We start from the raw sequence: 20,486 nt of genomic DNA on the forward strand, positions 1-20,486 counted from the left end.
GAAGAACCCTGGAGATACTATAAGGTATCAGATAGATTATATAATGGTAAGACAGAGATTTAGGAACCAGGTTTTAAATTGTAAGACATTTCCAGGGGCAGATGTGGACTCTGATCACAATCTATTGGTTATGACCTGTAGCTTAAAACTGAAGAAACTGCAAAAAGGTGGGAATTTAAGGAGATGGGACCTGGATAAACTGAAAGAACCAGATGTTGTACAGAGTTTCAGGGAGAGCATAAGGGAACAATTGACAGGAATGGGGGAAAGAAATACAGTAGAAGAAGAATGGGTAGCTCTGAGGGATGAAGTAGTGAAGGCAGCAGAGGATCATGTAGGTAAAAAGACGAGGGCTAGTATAAATCCTTGGGTAACAGAAGAAATATTGAATTTAATTGCTGAAAGGAGAAAATATAAAAATGCAGTAAATTAAGCAGGCAAAAAGGAATACAAACGTCTCAAAAATGAGATCGACAGGAAGTGCAAAATGGTTAAGCAGGGATGGGTAGAGGACAAATGTAAGGATGTAGAGGCTAATCTCACTAGGGGTAAGATAGATACTGCCTACAGGAAAATTAAAGAGACCTTTGGAGATAAGAGTACCACTTGTATGAACATCAAGAGCTCAGATGGAAACCCAGTTCTAAGCAAAGAAGGGAAAGCAGAAAGGTGGAAGGAGTATATAGAGGGTCTATACAAGGGCGATGTACTTGAGGACAATATTATGGAAATGGGAGAGGATGTAGATGAAGGTGAAATGGGAGATATGATACTGCGTGAAGAGTTTGACAGAGCGCTGAAAGACCCGAGTCGGAACAAGGCCCCCGGAGTAGACAACATTCCATTGGAACTACTGACGGCCGTGGGAGAGTCAGTCCTGTCAAAACTCTACCATCTGGTGAGCAAGATGTACGAGACACGCGAAATACCCTCAGACTTCAAGAAGAATATAATAATTCCAATCCCAAAGAAAGCAGGAGTTGACAGATGTGGAAATTACTGAACAATCAGTTCAATAAGCCACAGCTGCAAAATACTAACACAAATTCTTTACAGACGAATGGAAAAACTAGTAGAAGCCGACCTCGGGGAAGATCAGTTTGGATTTCGTAGAAACACTGGAACACGTGAGGCAATACTGACCTTACGATTTGTCTTAGAAGAAAGATTAAGGAAAGACAAACCTATGTTTCTAGCATTTGTAGACTTAGAGAAAGCTTTTGACAATGTTGACTGGAATACTCTCTTTCAAATTCTAAAGGTGGCGGGGGTAAAATACAGGGAGCGAAAGCCTATTTACAATTTGTACAGAAACCAGATGGCAGTTATAAGAGTCGAGGGACATGAAAGGGAAGCAGTGGTTGGGAAGGGAGTAAGACAGGGTTGTAGCCCTTCCCCAATGTTATTCAATCTGTATATTGAGCGAGCAGTAAAGGAAACAAAAGAAAAATTCAGAGTAGGTATTAAAATCCATGGAGAAGAAATAAAAACTTTGAGGTTCGCCGATGACATTGTAATTCTGTCAGAGACAGCAAAGGACTTGGAAGGGCAGTTGAATGGAATGGACAGTGTCTTGAAAGGAGGATATAAGATGAACATCAACAAAAGCAAAACGAGGATAATGGAATGTAGTCGAATTAAGTCGGGTGATGCTGAGGGAATTAGATTAGCAAATGAGACACTTAAAGTAGTAAAGGAGTTTTGCTATTTGGGGAGCAAAATAACTGATGATGGTCGAAGTAGAGAGGATATAACATGTAGACTGGCGTTTCTGAAGAACAGAAATTTGTTAACATCAAGTATAGATTTAAGTGTCAGGAAGTCATTTCTGAAAGTATTTGTATGGAGTGTAGCCATGTATGGAAGTGAAACATGGACAATAAATAGTTTGGACAAGAAGAGAATAGAAGCTTTCGAAATGTGGTGCTGCAGAAGAATGCTGAAGATTAGATGGGTAGATCACATAACTAATGAGGAGGTATTGAATAGGATTGGGGAGAAGAGAAGTTTGTGGAACAACTTGACCAGAAGAAGGGATCGGTTGGTAGGACATGTTCTGAGGCATCAAGGGATCACCAATTTAGTATTGGAGGGCAGCGTGGAGGGTAAAAATCGTAGAGGGAGACCAAGAGATTAATACATTAAGCAGATTCAGAAGGATGTAGGTTGCAGTAGGTACTGGGAGATGAAGAAGCTTGCACAGGATAGAATAGCATGGAGAGCTCCATCAAACCAGTCTCAGGACTGAAGACCACAACAACAACAACAACAACAACAGCTTCTCTGGCAGGCTATTAAGTTTTCATCTTCATGTGTTAGCTGTAGAAATATGGAATGCACGATTGTTGTTGAAGAAAGAAGAGTGGGAACAGCTTGTGATTTTAAATTAATTTGTAATTCGTGTGGCTACGAATTTTCATTTTCCTCCTGCAAAACAACTGACACTGGTACCTATGAAAGCAATTTTAGGTTAGCATATGCTCTGAGATGCCTTGGTCAGGGCAGAGAAGGAGGTAATTTATTATGTGGTTTTCTGAACATGCCTCCATCTTGTGCAAGGTTTGAAAAAATAAAGAAAGAAATGTCTGATGCTGTATGTGATACTGCCAAAGTTTCTATGAAGAAAGCAGTGGAGGAATTGGTGGAAGTAAACCAAAAAGAAATAGATCCTGGGGTAGATATTCGTAACAGTGAATCTCCTACAAATGTTTTTTCCATTAAAACACAGCCACAGCTCTTTTGCTTTACACATGCAAAATTTTAGATTTATACATTAATAAATATGGCTGTAATTATGTTTTAAATAAATGTTTACATTTTCCATTACATGCCCCCTTAGGAAATGAAGTGATAAACAGCCAACAAAGTGATTTCCATTACAGCATACAACAAGAGAAATGTATGGTATAAAATTTACCACTTCTCTGAGGATATTTGGAACTGCATGTCTCAGATTTTAAAAATGGCATAAACTTAGGACAAATGTAGACAATATATAATATTAGTATATATATAGTCATATAATTTTAATTATCGTGTCAGATTAAAAAAGTTACAGAGTTAAAGTTTTGTATATCTGCAAGTACATGTCTGCAGTGCTGGTGTACATTGAAATTCCTCCATTAGAGTATCTCTGCATGCTGCTAGAGAAGCCAACACAAAATGACACAGCCCACTGATAAAATGGAATATCCGGCAATAATTTGTGTGATCAAATGTGCTAAGTTGGTGAACTTGTACAGCAACAATGCACTATCATATGGCACAGTGGTACGGCGGTACAGGTACTTTCATTGTGGTTAAATGAGTTTCAATGCCAAAGAACTGGGAATCACAATAGAAGTGGAGTCATTGATGCTTGTAGACTGGCATATCACGTTTCACATGATAGCGGGAAAATGGAAATCAGTCACGAGTTAGTTTTCAACATCTTGCACAACATTTGAAATATAAAACATGTCACTGCCCACTGTGCTGCATGACTGCTTACATATGTTCAAAAGGCTTGCCAAACTGAGGTAGTAATTGGAATGTTGCAATTGTTTCAGACCATTCCAGGTGACTTCTGTAGTCACCTAATCACCATGGAAGAGGGCTGGGTGATTTACTAAGACCCCAAGGTAAAGGAACAAAGCAAACAATGGAAACTTATGGATTCGCCACCACTAAAAAAGGTGAAGATGCAACCACCACAGTGTCACATAAGCTGAACAGTTTTTGGAACTTCTATGGTGTGATGCTAAAAGTTTATTTCCATAAGGAGCATATCCTCACAGAAGTGTACTACCAAACTCTCACAATATGGTTATGGGAAGCAGTCAAGACAAAGCATCAGGGGAAGCTGTCCAAGGGTGTCCTTTTTCTATTTCACAATGCCCCAACTGATCCTGCACAGGATACAGCGACATATCCTGATTCTTTGTGCTACAACTTTTGCCTCCCCTCCATATTCTCCTGACATGACATCCAGTGACTTCTTTCTCTTTCTTCAGATGAAATAAATCATTGCATGGCAGGCATCCTCAAACTCATGATGAGGTGATTTTCAAGGTGGAATATTTCCTGAACAGTGAAACTGTAGGCATCTACAACCAAGGTCTCCACCAAGTTATCTTTATCATTGGGAAAACTGTCACATTTAAGGGTGATACGTAGAAAAGGACTAACACCATCAACAAGAGTCATAGTAAAAACTCCATGTTTTTGGTGTGTTTACTAAAAATTTATGACTACCCCTCATATATTGCTGTTGAAAGGTAAAAATACCGGGTGATCAAAAAGTCAGTATAAATTTGGAAACTTAATAAACCATGGAATAATGTAGATAGAGAGTTAAAAATAGACTGGAATGACATGGGGTTTCATTACAACAACAACAACAACAACAACAACAACAACAAAAGTTCACAAAATGTCTGACAGATGGCACTTGACAGCAAAATGTCAGTGACTGCGCATGACAATTGTGTATAAAAGGAGCTGTAATGAGAGAGAGAATCAGATGCCCCAGCAGTCGCAGCATGTTGACGTTACCTGAAAAGGCGATCTTAGTGAAGCTGTATTATCAGAATAGGGAATGTGCTAGTTGAGCGTTACTATCCTATTGCCATAGGAAGGGCAATGGATAAAGGTCTGTTGACAAATGCAGCTGTGGTGAGAATGAATTTGAAGTTCAAAGCCACAGGGTGTTTAGACGATAGACCCCGTAGTGGCCGACCGAGCACAAGGTGTAATGCTGCTGAGACAGTTCAGGAAGAAATGGAGACTGTAGTGGGTTCGTCTATGCATGGAGAAGTCAGTGATCATGCAGTCACACGTTGCACCATCATTCCATACACTACTGTTTGGTTGGCACTGAGGGATAAACACCTGCTGGAATGTACAATGTTTATGCAGGATGGCACTCCACCCCATATTGCTAGATGCGTGAAAGATCTCTTGCGCATGTCGTTTGGTGATGATCACGTGCTCAGCCACCACTTTCGTCATGCTTGGCCTCCCAGGTCCCCAGACCTCAGTCCGTGCGATTATTGGCTTTGGGGTTACCTGAAGTCGCAAGTGTATTGTAATCGACCGACATCTCTAGGGATGCTGAAAGACAACATCCAACGCCAATGCCTCAGCATAACTCTGGACGTGCTTTACAGTGCTGTTCACAACATTATTCCTCGACTACAGCTATTGTTGAGGAATGATGGTGGACATATTGAGCATTTCCTGTAAAGAACATCATCTTTGCTTTGTCTTACTTTGTTATGCTAAATATTGCTATTCTGATCAGATGAATTGCCATCTGTCGGACATTTTTTGAACTTTTGAATTTTTTTGGTTCTAATAAAACCCAATGTCATTCCAAGCATGTGTGTCAATTTGTACCTTTCTATATACATTATTCTGTGGTTTATTAAGTTTTCAAATTTATAATGACTTTTTGATCACCCGGTGTGTTTGAGTTTTATTAGGTCTGTCCACATTCGTTCCCTTTAATGCGTGTCAGGGTGCTGATGACCTCGTGACCTCGACATTGAGCGCCCATAAGCCCCAACACACACACACACACACACACACACACACACACACACACACACACAAAACATGGTGTGACACTTATAGTTGTCACAGAAAACACTATTATGCCACAGCAAATTAATCCATAAAATGTATACATGCAGACTGCAGCAACAAATGAAAATTTGCACCAAAGCCAGGATTCAAACAGAAAAATGTAGACACTCTTTGACAGTCAATATCCCTGGAACAAAATGACATATTTTTGAAATTTTGCACAGTTGTGTAGTCCAATGTTTTCTCAACAGATCTTGGTGTGTGTTTTCTAACAGATGACAGTACATCAATGAATGAAGTGAGATTGCCATTTGAGCAACCCAAGGTCATATTGAAGTGGTACTGGAAGTACAAAAAATATGGTGGAGATACAATGGCAGTGGTGTAATGTGTATGGAACTCAGCCACCACTACATATAACAATTTATCATATTCAGGACAAATTTGAAGCTGATGGTACCATTCAGGATGTGCATAAGGAAAGATCTGGCCAACCAAAAATATCAACAAATCCAGCTTCCAGTGCTGCTCTGTTGCAAGATTTTATTAGGTAGCCTAAAAAATCTGTGAAGTAGGATGCACATGAAAGTGGGATATGCTTTTCAAGCATACAACAAACTCTGAAGGCTCCAGAGTGGAAAGCGGACATTCCAAGACTGCTCCACACTATGAATGAGGATGACCCTTATCAAAAGATGGAGTACTGTGAGTGCTTTGAAGGCATGCTTCATGAGCATGAGTGGTTTTCATGGATGGTTACCTGGATTGATGAGGCACAATTCAAACTGAACAGTACTGTTAACTGCCACAACTCTGTGTATAGAGCTCCTGAAAACCCTCATGTTCATGTGGACAAACATGTTAATCTAGCAGGTGTTAATGTATGGTGTGGTCTGTCACTGGACAGTTTGATTGGCCCATTCTTCCCTGAAGGTACCGTAACTGGTGAGGTGTAGCTTCATATGCTGCAAACATCAATTTTGCTTGTCACCTGAGAGATGTTTGGGAATGAAAGATTTTACCTACCACAAAATGGCACTCCACCTTACTACCACAGAGATGTCAGAGCCTACTTGCATGAAAGTCTGCCTAGATAGTGGATAGGTTGAAGAAGAGCTGCTGAGTACCCACCATGTTCCCCAGACCTTACACCTCTTGACTTCTACGTATGGGGTACCTTGGAAAATTAACTGTATCACCAGAAGCTAACTAAACTGAATGAGCTATGAGAAACCATTGAGGCATCCTGTGCACCTGTTACACTGGCAACCTGACAGTGACAGTTTGGTCAACGGTTCAGCGACATCTACTTGTTTGGCTGCTAATGGGGGTCACTTTGAACACACAAAATAACCATCCCTATGTGCAAGAATTGTAATGTATGTCATTTTGTTCCATTAATATTGACTATAAAAGAGTGTCTACATTTTTCTGGACCCCTGTGTATATCATGGATCTTTGAGACTTAGTAAGGTTTCTGGAATCATATAGTTTCATCTAATTAAAGCACCTATATCTGGGTTTCAGGAAGGATTCCCATTTCATTTGATGCTGAGGTGCTATTCTGATACTGTTAGAGCCTCTGCAATGCTGTTCAAGTTTAGGGGGAATACCAAGTGGGCTGTGGCATAAATGATAATTTGGAGTGAGGTGCACTAGTGTAGTATGTGCATTCCTGCAAAGCTACTGTGCAAGAGTGGCATACTGGTTAGCACATCAGTCTAGTGAGTCTAGGTGCAAATTTGCATTCATCACTTCACTGTGCATATACATCTCATAGATGTTTGAGACTTGAAAAGGTCTCTGGTGCCATATAGTTTCATTTGGTACTTCATAAGAGCTATGTCTACCTCGGTATCTCATAGTTTAAAACACTTCCTTAGAACAAATGGTCAATGAGAGGAAAAATGTGGCAATATTGAACTAATTATATAAATTGTTACACTGCTGTTGAGGGGAAATGATTTTCCAAACAAGATATTGTTGCTGAAATTTGTTGACTGTGCCAGTCCAACTTAAAGCTGTTATTTTATTGCAAAATATGTTATTTGTGACGCTCATAAACTTCAAAAAATTTCCAAAACTATACCTCTATTCACATAAGTATACACTGAAGTGAGAAAGAATGATTGTCTGAATGAGAATAGTACTGCCATTAATTGTATAAAGCACACACTGAAATTATATAGTGCAAAATACATTGTTAATGGCACTCAGTGTTAAAAAAATATGCAATATATCATGATAAACATGAGTTTTGATACAATAAATATAAGAAGTGCACTTAAATTTTACATAAAATTTTAGAGTCATTATTTTCAAAGTGACTTTGTCTGACACATGTGATCTCAACATTATACACATGAAATGGCAAAAAATGAGCTTATATGAATAATTAAACATGTAAACTGCACAAATTTTGCACTTGGATGGGTTGGTGCCATCTTCTGTGCTGGAAAGCCAAAGATAATACTATAATATCAGTTCATCCCATTAAAACTGGTGGAAATTGTAGAGCACAGCAGAGCATATTTTTTGTATGAGGTGGCAAACAATGCTGAGTACTACTTTGTTTAACATCGGTAATAGAGTAAGAAAAGGTCACTCACTTTTTGCTCTGGAAACAGCTATTCAGAAATATGAGATATCTAGTTATATATGAACAAAGTTGCTCATAGGTTAGTAGAAGTAGTTCATTAGAAAGAACAGTAAAATAGAGGAAGCCATACAGCCTCAAGGCCTTATGGTCCATGAAATGAAGACCAAGTGCATGATGCTCAACGTGAAGGAACTAAAAATCTGAATATATTATCAGAAACAGGCTTCAATTTTGAAGATGTACAGAATTTTGAATATCTGGGTTATATAATTAGTAGGACAAACTCCATGTCAACTGAAATAAAATCACATGGCTTAAATGGTACTTACACATATGTATGTTACTAGTCTCCGTGATAGATTAAACTGCCAGTGGATGAGCTCAGTCAAATGGATCAGGCCAGATGTGACACCAAGACATTTATGAGTATCAGCTCATAATATTTGAACACAGGGTGCTGCACAACATCTTTGGGACAGTTCAGGCTAATATTGATACATGGAGGGAAATAAATGTAACATGTGGAAATCAAACAATAGAAAGAATGGATGTGTCTAAATTTCTTGGAGTACATATTGATAGCAAAATGAACTGGTCCTTCCATATACAACAGACCCTAAAAAAATTCAGCTTGGCTATGTATGCTATCAGAATGCTGTCTTCCATTGTTGATTTAACCACTATGAAGTCCGCATACTATGGATATTTTCACTCCGTTATGTGTTACGGAATTATCTTCTGAGGAAATTTAGCTTTGGCAAAGAAATCTTTTTGGCCCAGAAAAGGGCTATTAGAATTATGTGCAGAGTACCCCCTAGGACATCATGCCGTAACCTTTTCAAAAAGCTGCAAATAATGACCACTGTATCCCAGTACATATATTCGCTGATGTGTTTTGTAATTAAGAACCCTGCACAATTTTCATCAAATAAGAACTATCACAAATATAATACAAGAGGGAAAGAAAATCCTCATTGTGAACTTAAGAACCTGACAGTTGTTCAGAGAGGTGTCAAATGGTCAGGAACAAAAATTTTTAACCATCTCCCTGACCAGATAAAATGTTCAAGAGAAAATGAATCTCTTTTTAAAGCAAAACTAAAGGAATATTTGTTAAATATGTCTGTTTATACATTAGAAGAGTTTTATATGCAAAAAGGGAAATAGCATTTAGATAGAATTATCCATCTCGTTAACAAAGAAATGTGCTTGCAATTTTTCTCAAAATTAAAACATGAAATTTTGTATTAACACTCAAAGAAATCTGCTGTTATATGTACAGTATCTGTTTTTCCTCTAAACTTTGTATTAACTATATGCAGTTACGTAGAACATTTTTTATATATTTAATGAAGACTGTTTTGTATCTTTTTCTATGTTTGTTGTTTTGTATGTTTGACTCGTTCCACATCTCATGTGACGTGCTCACAATATGAGATCCACAGAACATGAAATAAATAAACAAATAAATAAATAGAGCAAATGTTGGGATAGATTGCTTTATACAAGGAACTAACATTGTAAAATCAATATGAAGTGAAAGGATAGATTGGCTTGGACACGTTCTTAGGATGGATGCTGAAAAAAGATGTTTAACAATGTAGGCCTACTGAAAGAAGACAGCAGTGCATGGACAATGTGGAAGAGGATATAAAAACTTTTGGAATCACTGGATGGCAAAAACTGCAAGGGCAGGATGGAGGAACCTTGTTAAAGAGGCTAAATTCCCACATAGGGTTGTAATGCCATGATAAGAAAAAGAAAGAAGAAGAAGAAGAAGAAGAATCAAGGACTACTTGATTTTATGTTTCTTTAAGTCCATGACCTCATGTCAAGCTCAAGATTAGTCAAGAATTCACTTGACACTACTACAATTATCACAAAATAAGGTTCCATTATAGATAACAGTATCATCTGTTAGAAGCCTGAAGTTTCTATCAACGTTTTCTGCTAAAACAATAATATATTATACAAGTAATAATGGCCCTATCACATCCCCATGGAGCACACCAAAATGACTGTCTCTGTGGATGATTCTCCATACAAATGCTGCATTTTCTTGTAAAGAAGTTTTCTATCAAATAACTTTTGCAAGCATCAGTTCATTACTTGAAGAAATTGCACATTTTCACTCTGGAATGTGAGAATGTGTGTCTGCAATGTTCCATTATATGTATGGTTGAAACTGGTGATGGAAATAATGCTCCAGCTAAAACTTTTAAGCTACTCTCTCTCTAGTTAACACCGTTAAAATTTAGTTTTTGGCTTATGGAAATCATTTTTTGTTTAGAGTGTAGCCTTTTGAAGCTGGAAATATAGTTTCAAAGTATATAAAGACACTTAAACACTATATTCTCAAATTAAAAACAAGCTCAACAATGACTAGATGCCTCGCGGGATCAGCCGTGCGGTCTAAGGTGCTGCAGTCATGGACTGTGTGGCTGTTTCTGGTGGAGGTTTGAGTCCTCCCTCGGGCATGGGTGTGTGTGTGTGTTTGTCCTTAGGATAATTTAGGTTAAAGTAGTGTGTAAAATTAGGGACTGATGACCTTAGCAGTTAAGTCCCATAAGATTTAAGACACATTTGAACAACAATGACTAGTTATGTTTTCTTGTATACGGAACGTTGTAAAGCTACTGACAAAGAGAAACACTGCCGGTCATGTTTCTGTTTTAGCTTGGGTAAAAACTTAGGTGTAATCAAAATATATACCCATAATTTATTTACTGTGTTAGCATATTTTCAAAATGTAGCATACTGGCAACCTTGCCACTTTCATAAGTGATTGATACTGACTTTTTCCACAGTTTATTTTTCGACTAGTTACTAATATTTAAGTACATGTTATTGAATATGATATAACTAGGAAACATGAATTGTTCAATGCAGTGTTTGTTTGTCTATTGTTGTTCTTTTACTGGCACTACAAACAAAAATCAGGTAAAGCAAACTTAAATAGCGAATGTTAACATGAATATTGATTGGTAATAAGTGTAACTAACAGCAGCAATTTTTACAGTTTTTCTTCATTAATTTATTTTTTTACTTAGTCCACATCCTTTAAGTATCTCCTCTAGTCTTTTTATCTTTTTTTATTTACAGTGAGTGAATCAGTTTTTATCTGACACAGAATTTGATTTACATATGAAATCTGTCATTCACATGATGTATAGCAGATCCTCCTACATTATTACTCCCTAGCCTGTTCCCCAGCCCAAAGAAAAATTTTATAACTTATCAGGTATATTTGTCTGAGAATTTTGTGGCTAGAACATTAGTAATAAATAATGTTCAGTTTTACTGAAAAAATTCTGCCCTCACATGAATATCTGTAGTTCTGGCCACAGTCTAATTTTAGAAATATGTTTACCAAGGAATAGTGAGAGTAACAATTGTACCAGAAAATCTTCCCAGAGTTCAATATTGTTAACTAACCTTTATATATGCCCATGAAATTGGTAGGATTGCAGAGGAACCAAATGGTGCAGCACTGACAACACCAAAAGACTTCGACTGTTTACCCATATCAGCCATTGGATTGACAATAGGATGTGTTGGTAAGAATGGAGCAAGATGAGCTTTTCTGGAAACAAATGAAAAATAAAATCACACAGTTTGCTGGAAATATACAAAGGAAAATAAATATATTTGTAGATAAGAGTATTTATTCTTGCTGCTAGAAGTAAAAATTTGTTTGTCTTAATGAATTCAGGTTTCATTGACAAATAGCAGCAAAATGAAACGAATTTGCTAATAAATTGTACTTTGAAATGAGGATCTTGCATTTTGAAACACTGTACTCTTATTAATTAACTGTCTGTTAATTGTTTCCTTACACTTTAATTATTTTGCAATTCAAGAGGGCTGTTTTTCTTGAAATAGATACAATAATAAAAGACTCTTATACTAATCATGAAAAATATTAATTCTGGAGTTATGTGAACATACTCTGAGTATTATAAAGTATTAGCATATTACAAGTGATTAAACAGGAATGACCTTTATGTGAAGTAAGACCACTCTAACGAATTTTACATAATATTTCAATTTGCGCATTGAAAAATGTGCATATCAAATTCACAGGAGAGGGTTCTGATGGCTGACCTCTACTGTACTACTGCATTATGAACCAAGGTTATTGAACAAAACATTGGAAGATACCTTACCACAGCCACAAAAAACCAAGAGTGTTCTACAGATAACAAAAGTAAATACTGCTTGCTGTACTCAATGCCTTGAAAGCATGTGCACTGCTTTCAGACAAAAAGCTAACTCAGAAAATTCCAGGTGCTATGTCTTACGTGGAATACAAAACATATTGCAGAGGTGATATTTGGAAAATCCAAAATACTTTTCTTCCCTTATTTATGGAGAGGCAATATGTAAGTGATCAGGAACTACTAAAAAATCATTCGTTCCCCAAAATTAATAAAAATCATGGTAAGAACACGCTCCAATCACAGCCTCAACAACTCCTGAAACTATCACAGGTATATGTGCTAAATGGCAAACATGTCTTCATTAGCAGGAGATTATACAAGTTCCACATATGTCACTTATTGTTTCTGAGAGCTACTTCAAGAAAAACTATGTTCATGTAGCAATGTTATGTAATAGAGTCATACAAAGAAAGTTTGCTGTAATGCTAATTCCAAAGAATTGGTTTTCTTCCAAAGAAAATGTGTGCCAGATCAAGTCACTTTGGATATTTCATTGAGTACTTCATGCATATGTGGAAACTAGATTTCCCAGTGCTACAAAGCTTTTTCTGTACTTCAATTCATTTATTTTAAATAATTTATATTACTTATCTTAACTTTTGCTAATCAAAACATTGTCTCATGCAGTTACAGCCCTGAAATATTTTTCATCAGGAAACATTAAGGAATCATTGTTGCTTGAAGGATGCACTTCCTGCACCCTTATTTTAAAATTATCATTATGAATAAGAAGCAATTTTCTTGAAACCAGCTATGGAGCTTTTGGAAATGTACATAGATTTGGGTTTCCAGGGCCTAATAGCTGAGTGACTGGTGGTAGGTGCATCCAGTCTGAGTGATTGGTGGTAGGTACATCACACCCAGTTTGTCTTGCATAACTGGATTATTATTTGCACTGGGTGCATTGGCTACAATGTTTGTAGGACACTAAGGGAATTGAAGAAACTTTTTGTTTTGATGATGGCTCACCTGCTCCATTGCTTTCAGGATTGCTTATAGTTTGCACTAAAAACTATGAACTGTCTGAGGAGTCTATACCCAAAGAGGCAGCTGGCAAAGACTATCTCCATATTTTGAGCCATCTGTGTAAAATTGCAGTCCTTATCTAAAATGTTATAAAAACCGACCTAAAATTATATTTAGAGTGAATTAGTTCTTGAATGTGATCAACTCTAAACTAATTCTGGTCCTCCTACGTAGCCAAAGGTTTCTTTATTTCAATCTTGGCATAAAACATCAATACTTTCCACACACATTTCTAATGTGAAATGCTTTGCATGTATCAATATAGGCCCCATTGCTAGCCATGAGCTGTTAAAGAATAAATCAAAGGGTGGGTGGCCAATGGAGTAGTACACAGGTGTGAGGGGACAGCAACACATTTTGTTTGGAGGTAATGTCCCCCATTCTAAATTCAAGCAAATTAAAAACAGCATATAAACAGTTAAAAAGGACCCATACAGAATTCTCAATTGGAAATCTAGTGCCAGTTTTATCTACCTATTTCTCAAGCTTCCAAACTTTCAGCTGTTACTGATACATGGTGCTTGCAATGCTGGACGAGGAGCTAAAAATAGAGAATGGCATGTGCTGCATGCAGTTCTGCAAGATGAGCTAAAAATAGAGAATTGTCAATGACTAGGGAACACTGGATGGGGTCCCTTACAGTGGACATATTACTGTTAATATCCACTGAAAACACAGTCACACTTCAAACTCTACTTTGAAGATCTCAGTTCTCTAGGTCAAAATTACTAAACAAAATATTGCCAACAATACCACGAACCTACTATGCAGTCAAAGTAGGAAGAGAGGTGATACTCCTATGTGGCATGTCCCAGGTGGCAGATAGGGAAGTCCTCACTGGTTTACCGGCAGACTTGAGTGAAATAAAATAGCTCTCGTGGACCAAACACACCCTCTGCGGTTAACAACCATAGTTGTAAATCGGAGCTTGCTCCAACTAAGGTTGACAACCTTCGAAAGTCAAAAATGGAAAGGTCTTTTAGGAAAAAAATTCCACTGTCCTGCTCAAAAAGGCAGGAAAAGGCTACATCAGATTCCGTGGTTAGTCAACTAGAAGACAGCAACGAATCAGAGCATTTGCAACCATCAAAATGCACACTAAAACACAAAAAGAAGATAAAACATGAGCAAATAAATTATATAGCAACACACAACATAAACTCACTACTTCAGACTGGAAAACTCAAGGAGCTCACAGATGAACTAAATAAACAAAAAATTTTAATAACAGTGATCCAAGAAATGAGAAACACCACAGAGGACCCATTTGAATCACAAGGATACAGAATTTATAATGGGAAACCAGGACCGAGGGCAATGAAACAATGTCCCCAGTTTGGAACAGGGTTTTTAGTAAACATAAAAATAATAGATTCAGTAACGGATTTCCAAGCAGTATCACCAAGAATTGCAACTCTAAGCTTTAAAACAATGAATAAAACCTATACAATAATAAATGCTCATGGCCCAACAAATGAAAAAAATTGTCTAACAAAAACAAAGGAAGAGGTAGATAAATTTTGGGACCTCCTAGAACAAACTGTGAACAGAGTAAATAAAAAGAATGTAAAAATCTTGTTGGGAGATTTCAATGCTCAGTTGGGAAAAGAAAGGAAATATAAAGATATAATTGGAAAATGGAGTCCACATAAATTTACGAACAAAAACGGTCAAAGACTTGTAGAACTCTACAGAGAACACAACCTTATATCTAAATCAACATACTTTAAGAGGAAGCCAAGTAAACTTAAAACATGGAAACATCCAGACTGGAGGAAGGGGGTGTGGCAGCTAGACCATGTCTGTATGGACAAAAATTTTCATAAGGAGATCCACAATGTTAAAGTACTGAGAGGAGTAGACACAGGCTCAGACCATTATATAGTTAAAATTAAAATCAAATTCACTCCGTTAAAGAAGAGGACCAGAAAAACTAATAAAATAAAAAGAAGGTTTGACCCACATCAGCTAATTAAAAATAATAAATACCAACAAATAACACAAAGCATCAAATTAACAGATGATCTAGAACAACTAGTGCCTAATCTTAAAAAAAAAAGCAGAGAATCTAGCTCCCTTGAACCCACGAAGGAAACATGCGTAGTGGACATCAGAATGTGATCAATTCCATGAAAATAGACACCAAGCATGGTTAAAGTTTCAAACACATAAAACTGAAGAAAATGCCATCATCCTAAAAAATAAAAGAAAAAAATTCACACAAAATATTAGAAGAATCAAGAGAGGATTCCATAAAGATATTATAAACTCTATAGAAGGTAATTATCATAAAACCAACTCTAGGAACTACTATAAAACCTTTGGGAAACAACTACAACAATATGGGGCCCCTACACTAATACTGAAAGATGAAGATGGAAGAATGACACACAGTAACCAGGAAAATGCAGAAATCATGGCAAAAGCATTTAACAAACTTCTGAATTGCAAGGAACCCAAAGAACCCTTACAAATCAACATAAATAATCCAATAAAAACCAAACCTAACAAACTAGACCCTCCAAATTTCCAAGAAGTAGAAAAATATTCTTAAAAAAAATAATAAAAAAAATAAAATTATAAGGCATGTGGACAAGATCAGGTTTTTGTTAAAATGTGGAAATATGCAAGTGACACAGTCAAGACCTCCTTACACATGGCTCTAACAACAATCTGGGTAACAGAACGATTCCCCGAACATTGGACCACAGCTATCATCCACCCAACTAATTAAAATAATACAACTCAACCTAACCAAGACCAAATCAAAAGTGAAGTTTAGAGGAGAAATTTCAGAACCACTCCTCATAAAAACAGGCTTAAGACAAGGTGACTGCCAATCACCATTACTGTTCAACTGTGCACTGGAATACATAATGAGAGGATGGTACAAGGACAATCCAAAGATGATAAGAATTGGAAGTGCAAAAGATGATATTAGCTTAAACTGCTTGGGATTCGCTGATGATCTTGCTCTCCTAGCCAACACCATTCAAGAAGCCAGGCAACAAGTGAAATCACTACAAGAAATAGCAGAGAAAGTAGGCCTTAGAATATCATTTGAAAAAACTGAGATTATGCTAACTGATCCACCACTTGCAAACAAAATCACAATAGGAGAACAGGAAATCAAAATTGTTGATAAATTTAAATATTTAGGCAAAATAATAAAATACAATTTAAATGAGAAGCCATCATGGCAGAATAGAATAAAAAAACTGAACTACACAAATTATGTTATCAAAACTATACACAAAAAAAAGGCCTATCTATAGATGCAAAATTAAAACACTATAAAACAGTTACACAACCAGAAATAATGTAGGCACCTGAAACTATCTTCAAAACAACTAATACAGCAGAAATTGACAGAATACTAAAAACAGAAAGAAGAATAATTAGGACATGTATAAATAAACAGTATAAAATCAATGGACATTGGAGAATAGCATCAAATGAAACAGTATATAAGAAAATAGAACCAGTCATGAGCACGATCAGGAAGAAACGCATCTCATTCTTTGGACATCTGATGAGAACTCCAGAAAACAGAATTAGTAAAAAAATAATACAAAAATTGTGGAATAGCAAGAGTGACATTAAATGGATCACAGAAATTAAGGAAGATATAAAGAACTCCAAATTACAGTAGATGACCTAAAAAACAAGACAGAGAAAACCAGAATACTGCAAGACCCACAAACCAGACTACAAATGAAAATCAATAAAAGGAGTACAGGAAGAGTGGTCTCAGATGAAGAAAGAAAGAAAATATCTGGAAGAATGAAGAAATATTGGGCAGACAGAAGAGCAAAACACCTTTCATATAAGAACAGACTCTAATAATTATACACTCCTGGAAATTGAAATAAGAACACCGTGAATTCATTGTCCCAGGAAGGGGAAACTTTATTGACACATTCCTGGGGTCAGATACATCACATGATCACACTGACAGAACCACAGGCACATAGACACAGGCAACAGAGCATGCACAATGTCGGCACTAGTACAGTGTATATCCACCTTTCGCAGCAATGCAGGCTGCTATTCTCCCATGGAGACGATCGTAGAGATGCTGGATGTAGTCCTGTGGAACGGCTTGCCATGCCATTTCCACCTGGCGCCTCAGTTGGACCAGCGTTCGTGCTGGACGTGCAGACCGCGTGAGACGACGCTTCATCCAGTCCCAAACATGCTCAATGGGGGACAGATCCAGAGATCTTGCTGGCCAGGGTAGTTGACTTACACCTTCTAGAGCACGTTGGGTGGCACGGGATACATGCGGACGTGCATTGTCCTGTTGGAACAGCAAGTTCCCTTGCTGGTCTAGGAATGGTAGAATGATGGGTTCGATGACGGTTTGGATGTACCGTGCACTATTCAGTGTCCCCTCGACGATCACCAGTGGTGTACGGCCAGTGTAGGAGATCGCTCCCAACACCATGATGCCGGGCGTTGGCCCTGTGTGCCTCGGTCGTATGCAGTCCTGATTGTGGCGCTCACCTGCACGGCACCAAACACGCATACGACCATCATTGGCACCAAGGCAGAAGCGACTCTCATCGCTGAAGACGACACGTCTCCATTCGTCCCTCCATTCACGCCTGTCGTGACACCACTGGAGGCGGGCTGCACGATGTTGGGGCGTGAGCGGAAGACGGCCTAACGGTGTGCGGGACCGTAGCCCAGCTTCATGGGGACGGTTGCGAATGGTCCTCGCCGATACCCCAGGAGCAACAGTGTCCCTAATTTGCTGGGAAGTGGCGGTGCGGTCCCCTATGGCACTGCGTAGGATCCTACGGTCTTGGCGTGCATCCGTGCGTCACTGCGGTCCGGTCCAAGGTCGACGGGCACGTGCACCTTCCGCCGACCACTGGCCACAACATCGATGTACTGTGGAGACCTCACGCCCCACGTGTTGGGCAATTCGGCGGTACGTCCACCCGGCCTCCCGCATGCCCACTATACGCCCTCGCTCAAAGTCCGTCAACTGCACATACGGTTCACGTGCACGCTGTCGCGGCATGCTACCAGTGTTAAAGACTGCGATGGAGCTCCGTATGCCACGGCAAACTGGCTGACACTGACGGCGGCGGTGCACAAATGCTGCGCAGCTAGCGCCATTCGACGGCCAACACCGCGGTTCCTTGTGTGTCCGCTGTGCCGTGCGTGTGATCATTGCTTGTACAGCCCTCTCGCAGTGTCCGGAGCAAGTATGGTGGGTCTGACACACCGGTGTCAATGTGTTCTTTTTTCCATTTCCAGGAGTGTATTACCTAAATATCATATTAAGTTATTGTTGAGTCAAATTGTGTCCCTGTGTAACAACTTGTTTACAACTTTGTATTTTTGACTAGAGTGGTCCAATGAAAGCCATAAAATAAATAATGATAAAAATAATAATAATTGCCAACAATACTTAAAATAATGTGAGGAAGGGAAGGACTGTAGGAATACTGGTAAACATCACCTTTATGCCCCATTCATGGAGTTGCCTGAGGATATTATGCCTCTTAGTAGCATTGTAAGCCTTCAAGGGCAAATAAAAATATCTATTAGGTGATGCCTGTGGAGAAAAGCTTGTTGTATAACCACCTCCAGAAGGATTGATTATTGATTGTCAATCATTATTTCCTGAACCCACACTTAAAGATCCAGACTTCTAAAATCCAAACAAAATGGCAGTTTACCATCTGCTCCAATATTTCTCCTATGCAGATAGTGAGGGCAGTACTCTGACATGTATCAGAGGGGATTTAGAATGGCACTTTCCAATTAGTCAGGAAATTGTCCAAATACCCATGATGATTTCTTTGCTGTTATTTGTGAGGTGCTGTAACATTCTCTATTGGACCCTATTCTGACCATCAGGTTTTGTGTAACGAGCTGCAGAAAATGCTGAATCCAGCTCTCATGTGGAGAATGGACAGTTGTACATTTCATCACTGGTGGAACTAAAGTTCCCCACCAATTGCATGCTAACTCCTGTTTTAACTCTACAGCCATCCACCTCAGTGGCACATAGCACACCTTGGAGCTGAGGTTCATTCTCTCTCTCTCTCTCTCTCTCTCTCTCTCTCTCTCTCTCTCTCTCTCTCAGGTTTGTGCCATCTCACCATCTCATTAAGCCAAGTACCCCATTCCTTGTGACATGATGCTCCACTGCCATGCCACATGGTGGTTGCTGAAGCATGCCCAGAGCTTGAAGTTACAAGGACTAGAGGTGCTCACTTGAGGAGGAGGAGGAGAAGGAGGAGGAGATTAGTGTTTAACATTCCATCGACAATGAGGTCATTAGAGATGGTGCACAAACTCGTATTAAGGAAGGACAGGGAAGGAAATTGGCCATGCCCTTTCAAAGGAACCATCCTGGCATTTGCCTAAAGTGACAGAGAGAAATTAGGATGACCAGATGCAGGTTTGAACAATTGTCATCCTGAATGTGAGTCCAGTGTGTTAAATAATGTGCGACCTCATTCAGTGTGGTGCTCACTTGTCCCCAGATCAGGAAACCCAGGTTCATCATCCCGTACCCAGTCAACAAAGACTGAACTCATTCAACATGCCATGGGAAGCATGTGTGGTTTATCATAAACCACAGACACAGTGAGAATTACCCCACAAGAAACAGTTTTACAACATGCAGTGTGAGGTCATACTATGAGTATTGTTTTTTCTTTCAAATGTACCACCAGTAAGAGAGCAAGATAAGTATATCTGATTATGAAGTGCTACCATACTAAGAAAACTTTTATGTGAACCAACTCTGGCTGCAGAATCCTAAACAATTATATATACAATCTGCTCATGGTACAAGTAAGAGCTTTAGTTGATCAAGGTTCACAAATTATTAAATCTTCATTTAAAGATATCAGAGTTGAGTGAAAATTAATAGCCCTGTGAGAAAAATATAAAGGTTGAAGGATTTATTTTATTTCCTAAGTCCTTTTCAGAGTAAAACTTAACGTGTCAATATAAATAGTTAATTTACAATATAAAGGTACAGACAAGGCCTATTTATTAATATAATCATCATGATCATAAGAGAAATGGTCATTGCAAAACACATCTCT

The 20,486-nt window shown here is 38.3% G+C and overlaps 1 protein-coding gene across 1 annotated transcript in view; it reads right to left on the reverse strand.

Moving 5' to 3' along the window:
- Positions 1-20,486, reverse strand: part of LOC126183409 (glycine dehydrogenase (decarboxylating), mitochondrial) — a 316,896-nt gene that overhangs the window by 42,657 nt on the left and 253,753 nt on the right. The window contains exon 15 of the mRNA XM_049925357.1: positions 11,600-11,747. Within this exon, the coding sequence (XP_049781314.1) occupies positions 11,600-11,747 (148 nt within the window). The remainder of the gene's footprint in view (positions 1-11,599; positions 11,748-20,486) is intronic.

Source organism: Schistocerca cancellata, chromosome 4, assembly GCF_023864275.1.
Source record: "Schistocerca cancellata isolate TAMUIC-IGC-003103 chromosome 4, iqSchCanc2.1, whole genome shotgun sequence".
NCBI classification, from domain to species: domain Eukaryota; kingdom Metazoa; phylum Arthropoda; class Insecta; order Orthoptera; family Acrididae; genus Schistocerca; species Schistocerca cancellata.